Here is a 7,500-nt window from a genome sequence, read left to right on the forward strand (position 1 = left end):
CAGTCGTGGCGGTATTGCCAAAGGAAAACAAACGAGCAACGCAAAACGATGCTATTCTTTCCTTTCGGCTTTTTCTTTTCTTTTCATCTATTATTGTGATTAACCGAGGATGAGAATTTGATTACTGATGTCATATTCATTTCTGGTGAGAGCTTCTCCAATTTTGTCAGCCATCCTGGTTACCTCTCATGTCTTTTTAATCTACGAAGATCTTGGTGATCTACGGAAAAGATATGTCTACTTTAAGAATAGCTGGCATACAGTTAGAAAAAACTTCTCCATCCAATCAATAGTGACAGAGGTCGAGGAATGAAAAGAAACTTTGATTAACATAATGCAATATCGACTGAGACAGAGCTCTTAAAGAAGGTTCCTTTTCTTGCCTCGCTGATGAAAGAACAGGCAGTGTGATCACATGTTCCTTGATGTATATTTGACCTTATTTCGTATTTCACTGACGTTGTTATATCTTTTATGCATCTCGTAGCTTGTATCTCTCACACTGGTCCCTTTTCTTTCTTTCTTTTACCAGATAATCAATTCGTTTTAGTTTCCCCTATATAGTCACTTCCCATCTTCTCTTTCATAAAATCATTACGGTTTCGTGTACGCTTTCCGCTCCTCCCCCTCCCTACCCCCCTACCCCCCCCACTGCCCGTAAGCCTTCTGTATTGATATTCACGAATTCGGGATTTATGCTGTTTTCCCACGACACCAAACCCGGCGAATATCAGGGGATTTGTGTGTGTTGCGGTAATATGCCTACATGGATATGTGTGGGAGGATGGGGGGATGGGGGTGGGGTGTTGTACATGTGTTTGTGTATGTATGTATGTACTGTGTATACATATAAACATAAGTACATGTATACACTAGTATAGATACATACATTTTCACACACACAAAGAAGCAAGCAAACACGCATACACACAAACAAGCAAGCAAACACACATAAACATAAACAAGCAAGCAAACACACATACACAAACAACCAAATAATCAAACACACCCAAACAAACACACACTCCAAGCCTCGACCCCCAACCGGCCTCGGCCCTTAACCGGGTTCCTTTTCCCCGCAGTAGCAGCCCTCCTGTCGGCGGTGGCTGGCGACGGCGCAGCAGGAGGCAGGTCGGACATGGGCGGCGGCGACGTGGGCGGCATCGGAGGCAACAACAGCGTAACAGCCGTTCAACCGGGCGAGGCGGCGAAGCTGGCCTGCCATGTGCCCGCTGAAATGTATGGGAGTGTAAGTAAATAAAAGGATTTGTTTATAGGCCTATGTGCCAGTTGGTTAAGGCAAATACCAAGGAAGAATAAAAAAAATAGTATGTTCATTCGTGTGTTTGTTTGTGTGTGTGTGTGTGTGTGTGTGTGTTTCTGTAACTGTATGAGCTTACTTGCTTATATACGTGTGTGAGTTATTACACACAGTACACCACTAAGCATACCCAAACTTATTCCCTTGCACTACAGAACTATCACCATAGTTCCTTCACCCTCCTCACCCACACCCACACCCTTCACCCATCCTCACCCACTCCTTTCACCTTACCCTCACTCACATACTCCAATCCCCCTCATCCCATTCACCCACCCTCGTCCACCCACCCTCACCCGCCACCTTCAACCCTCCTCATCCACCCCTTTCACCCCTCCTCATCCAACCCTCATCCACCCCTTTTATTCACCCACCCTCACCCACCCCCTTCCCCCGGCCTCACCCACCCCCTTCACCCCTCCTCACCCAACCCTCATCCACCCCCAGCCTTCACCCACCCTCACCTACCCCCTACACCCCTCCTCACCCACACCTCAGCCACCCCTTGCCTTCACCCACCCTCACCCAACCCTCACCCACCCCCTTCACCCGCCCTCATCCACCTCCTGCTTTCACCCACCCTCACCTACCCCGTTCACCCGTCCTCACCCACCCCCTTTCATCCGTCCTCACTCACCCCCTTCACCCGTCCTCATCCACCCCCTTCACCCCTCCTCACCCAACCCTCACCCAACCCCCATCCACCCCTTTTCTTCACCCACCCTCACCCACTCCCTTCCCCCGTCCTCACCCACCCTCTCCCACCCCCTTCCCCCGTCCTCACCCACCCCCTTCACCCCTCCTCACCCAATCCTCAGCCAACCCTCACCCACCCCTACACCCCTCCTCAACCAACCCTCATCCACCCCCAGCCTTCACTCACCCTCACCTACCCCCTACACCCCTTTCCTTCACCCACCCTCACCCACCCCCTTCCCCTCTCCTCACCTAACCCTCATCCACCCCTTGCTTTCACCCCTCCTCACTCACCCCCTTCACCCCTCCTCACCCAATCCTCACCCACCCTTTTCCTTCACCCACCCTCACCCACCCCCTTCACCCCTCCTCACCCAACCCTCACCCAACCCCCATCCACCCCTTTTCTTCACCCACCCTCACCCACTCCCTTCCCCCGTCCTCACCCACCCTCTCCCACCCCTTTCCCCCGTCCTCACCCACCCCCTTCACCCCTCCTCACCCAACCCTCAGCCAACCCTCACCCACCCCTACACCCCTCCTCAACCAACCCTCATCCACCCCCAGCCTTCACTCACCCTCACCTACCCCCTACACCCCTTTCCTTCACCCACCCTCACCCACCCCCCTTCCCCCCTCCTCACCTAACCCTCATCCACCCCTTGCTTTCACCCCTCCTCACTCACCCCCTTCACCCCTCCTCACCCAATCCTCACCCACCCTTTTCCTTCACCCACCCTCACCTACCCCCTACACCCCTCCTCACCCAACCCTCACCCAACCCCCATCCACCCCTTTTCTTCACCCACCCTCACCCACCCCCTACACCCCTCCTCACCCACCCTCACCAACCCCCTTCCCCCGTCCTTACCCACCCCCTTCACCCCTCCTCACCCAACCCTCACCCAACTCTCATCCACCCCTTTCCTTCACCTACCCCCTACACCCCTCCTCACCCCTCCTCACCCCTCCTCACCCAACCCCCATCCACCCCCACCCACCCACCCCCTACACCTCCTACACCCAATCCCCGCACCCCTCCACCCTCATAACCCTGCCAGCCACGTCCTCGAATTCCCTAAGGATTTCTTCTCCCCGACAGCGTGTCTCGTGGATCCGCCGAAAGGACCTGCAGCTGCTGTCGGTCGGCGAGAGCATGTACACCAACGACCACCGCCTCTTCGTCTCCCACTCGCGACACTCCCACAGCAAGGACTCCAGACACTCACAGGTAACGTGGAGGCGGAGTGAGACTTGGTTTGAGACGTGACTTGGGTAGGTAGATATATAGATAGATGTTGATAAATAGGGAGATAAATAGATAGGTTGATATATATATATATATATATATATATATATATATATATATATATATATATATATATATATATATATATATATATATATATATATGTATATATATATATATATATATATATATATATATACATATCTATATATATATGTATGTATGTATATAGATAGATAGATAGATAGATAGATAGATAGATAGATAGATAGATAGATAGATAGATAGATAGATAGATAGATAGATAGATAGATAGATAGATAGATAGATAGATAGATAGATAGATCGATCGATCGATCGATCGATCGATCGATAGATAGATGTGTGTGTGTGTGTGTGCACACACATACACACACACATACACACACACGCACACACACACACACACATACACATATCTATCTATATATATATATATCTATATATATATATATATATATATATATATATATATATATATATATATATATATATATATATATATATATATATATATTTATACATACATACATATATATATATATATATATATATATATATATATATATATATATATATATATATATATATATATATATATTTATATATATATATATATATATATATATACATATATATATATATATATACATATATATATATATATATATATATATATATATATATATATATATATGTATATATATATATATATATATATATATATGTATATATATATATATATATATATATACATATATAGATCGATAGATAGATAGATAGATATAGATATAGATATATAGATAGATATAGATGGATATAGATATAAATAATCAGTGCACAAGAGAATTGTTTTATTTCCTCCTATCATATAACTGCAATGAAAACGTGATCGGTTCATCTGTTGCCGAAATAAGATCAAAGGTTCCGTTAAAGAAAGGACAATATTAATGGAAGATAAGTTATGCAAGATCATTAAGGCAATATAATAATGAACGAAGAATATATTACATCAGCAACTTTTCTATGGCAGAGAGAAAATGTTTAAATGGGTTCAGCTTATGAATTTAGGATTTGAAAGAAAATTGAACAAATCGCAAGGAGTTTTTGTTAAAGTTTACAAAGTTTTTTTTATGGTTTGAATGTAAATCATATTCATATGGTGATCGAGAACAAATCATTTTGGTATGATTTTGAGCACAATTCTAATGCTAAATCTGTTTCTGCGTCGTATTATAATTTCGATACAGATTCTAGTCATATTCTAATTTCACTTCAAGAAACCAATCTGAGTTCCAGTTCTAATTCGAGCGATTTTCTAATTTCACCTTTGATCCTGATCTGCTCAGCGTTCCGGTTATTGAATTCCGATGCTGATGATATTCCAAATTCACCTTTGATTCTGTCCTTAGCCTCGACCCTAACACTAGGTGCTGCTAATTCTAAATTGTAAATCTAATAAGCCTTTGAGGATATTTCCCTTCGGTGCCACAGCGCGACTCGCAGCACCGGATTAGAAGGTTGGCTGGGTTCGATTCCGAAAATTGGTTCGTTTGATTCGTGATTAGGCGAGGGGGGAGTGTGAAAGGCCCTTGATGGATTTCTTAACAGGGAGGTTCTAGCAGGTTCCGTTACGTGATTTTGGTCACGTGAGGTTCTTGACAAATATAAGGTTTGTAAAAGTTTCTGCTCACATAAGGTTTATAAAATGTTCTAGTCACGTGAGGTTCATAAAAGTTTATTGGTAACATCAAGTACCTAAAAGACATGGCAATATAAGGTTTGTAAAACGTTCTGATCACAGAATGTTCATAAAAAGTTCTGCTCATATAAGGTTCATAAGTTGTTCTGTTCACATAAGATTGATAAGAGGATCTATTCACAAATTGTTTATACGCGATTCACAAAAAATATACATTTTGTTCACAAGAGTAATACAGGGCTTTCTTTTCTCCTGAGGTTCACGAAAGTGTCAGTGTACATATGCTTTACAAAGGGTTCAGTGTACGAAAACCTCTATTCACATACAATTCGCAAAACATACTATTCATCCAAAACAGAAAATCCATATACAATAAAATCCACACAAACAAGAAAAAAATATCCACACCAACTTCACAAAGATCCCTCTTCACCCACGGAAAAAAGAAAAATCCATCCACTTAGGGTTCACAAAAAGGTTCTATTCCACACCCAAACAAACAAAAATCCACCCATTCACAAAAAGGTTCTATTCCACATTCCACTTTCTTCTCTCGTCCGCAGATGTGGTTCCTCCACATGATGAACGTGACGAAAGGGGACGAGGGGGAGTACGAGTGCCAGGTTTCGACGCATCCACACTTCTCCTACTACACAGTCCTCAAGGTTCAGAGTAAGTACGGGGGGGAATGTCGGCCGAAGGGGAAATGGCATTCTAGAGGGGAATGGTGTCTTAGGGGGAAATTTTATGAGGGAATGGAAATCTAGGGGGGAATTTTATAAGGGAGAATGGTAATCTAGAGGGGAATGTTGTCCTAGGGAGAAATTTCATAAGGGGGAATGTTATCTTACGAGGATTTTTTTTTATGATTGAATGGTACTCTAGGGGGAATTTTATAAAGGGAAATGGTAGTCTAGGGGGGAATGGTGTCTTAGAGGGAAATTTTATAAGAGGGAATGGTATTCTAGGGGGGAATGGTGTCCTAGGGGAAATTTTATAAGGGGGAATGGTATTCTAGGGGGGAATGGTGTCCTAGGGGAAATTTTATAAGGGGGAATGGTATTCTAGGGGGAATGGTGTCCTAGGGGAAATTTTATAAGGGGGAATGGTATTCTAGGGGGAATGGTGTCCTAGGGGAAATTTTATAAGGGGGAATGGTATTCTAGGGGGAATGGTGTCCTAGGGGAAATTTTATAAGGGGACTGGTATTCTAGGGGGGAATGGTGTCCCAGGGGAAATTTTATAAGGGGGAATGGTATTCTAGGGGGAATGGTGTCCTAGGGGAAATTTTATAAGGGGGAATGGTATTCTAGGGGGAATGGTGTCCTAGGGGAAATTTTATAAGGGGGAATGGGATTCTAGGGGGAATGGTGTCCTAGGGGAAATTTTATAAGGGGACTGGTATTCTAGGGGGGAATGGTGTCCTAGGGGAAATTTTATAAGGGGGAATGGTATTCTAGGGGGAATGGTGTCCTAGGGGAAATTTTATAAGGGGGAATGGTATTCTAGGGGGAATGGTGTCCTAGGGGAAATTTTATAAGGGGAGTGGTATTCTAGGGAGGAATGGTGTCCTAGGGGAAATTTTATAAGGGGAGTGGTATTCTAGGGGGGAATGGTGTCCTAGGGGAAATTTTATAAGGGGGAATGGTATTCTAGGGGGAATGGTGTCCTAGGGGAAATTTTATAAGGGGGAATGGTATTCTAGGGGGAATGGTGTCCTAGGGGAAATTTTATAAGGGGAGTGGTATTCTAGGGAGGAATGGTGTCCTAGGGGAAATTTTATAAGGGGGAATGGTATTCTAGGGGGAATGGTGTCCTAGGGGAAATTTTATAAGGGGGAATGGTATTCTAGGGGGAATGGTGTCCTAGGGGAAATTTTATAAGGGGAGTGGTATTCTAGGGGGGAATGGTGTCCTAGGGGAAATTTTATAAGGGGGAATGGGATTCTAGGGGGAATGGTGTCCTAGGGGAAATTTTATAAGGGGGAATGGTATTCTAGGGGGGAATGGTGTCCTAGGGGAAATTTTATAAGGGGAGTGGTATTCTAGGGGGAATGGTGTCCTAGGGGAAATTTTATAAGGGGGAATTTTATCCTTGGGAGGAATGTTGTCCTACGGGGATTTTTTTTATAAGGGGGAGTGGTATTATAGGGGAAATGTCGTCTCAAGGGGAAATTTTACAGTTCAGTAAGTTGGGGGGAAATGCTATTCTAGGGTGAGATTCTTGAGGAACTAGGAGGGAAAGTAGTCCTAGGGGGAAATACTACCAAGTAGGAGGAAATGTTATTCTGTGGGGGAATACTCCCTGGGATACGTCGGGGCAAATGGTATTCTAGGGGGATTCTTGAGTAAACGGAGGGAAATTGTAATGTTGTCTTAGGGGGAAATTCCACTGTAGTTAGGGCGGTGGGAAATTTCATTCTAGGGGAAAGTCTATAATAGAGGGAAATGGTATTCTATGTGATAAATTCTTGAGTAAGAGTAAGTTGAGCGA

General features: G+C 44.0%; 1 protein-coding gene across 3 annotated transcripts in view; it reads left to right on the forward strand.

Moving 5' to 3' along the window:
* LOC113828148 (basement membrane-specific heparan sulfate proteoglycan core protein) overlaps positions 1-7,500 on the forward strand; it is an 80,320-nt gene that overhangs the window by 58,945 nt on the left and 13,875 nt on the right. For 2 of the 3 annotated variants that reach the window (XM_070118040.1, XM_070118106.1), the window contains exons 3-5: positions 1,083-1,249; positions 3,120-3,248; positions 5,571-5,679. In XM_070118040.1, coding sequence (XP_069974141.1) covers positions 1,083-1,249; positions 3,120-3,248; positions 5,571-5,679 — 405 coding nt within the window. The remainder of the gene's footprint in view (positions 1-1,082; positions 1,250-3,119; positions 3,249-5,570; positions 5,680-7,500) is intronic. The other variant, XM_070118159.1, reaches the window with a different exon arrangement.

The sequence above is a fragment of the Penaeus vannamei genome, chromosome 1 (genome assembly GCF_042767895.1).
Source record: "Penaeus vannamei isolate JL-2024 chromosome 1, ASM4276789v1, whole genome shotgun sequence".
Classification (NCBI taxonomy): domain Eukaryota; kingdom Metazoa; phylum Arthropoda; class Malacostraca; order Decapoda; family Penaeidae; genus Penaeus; species Penaeus vannamei.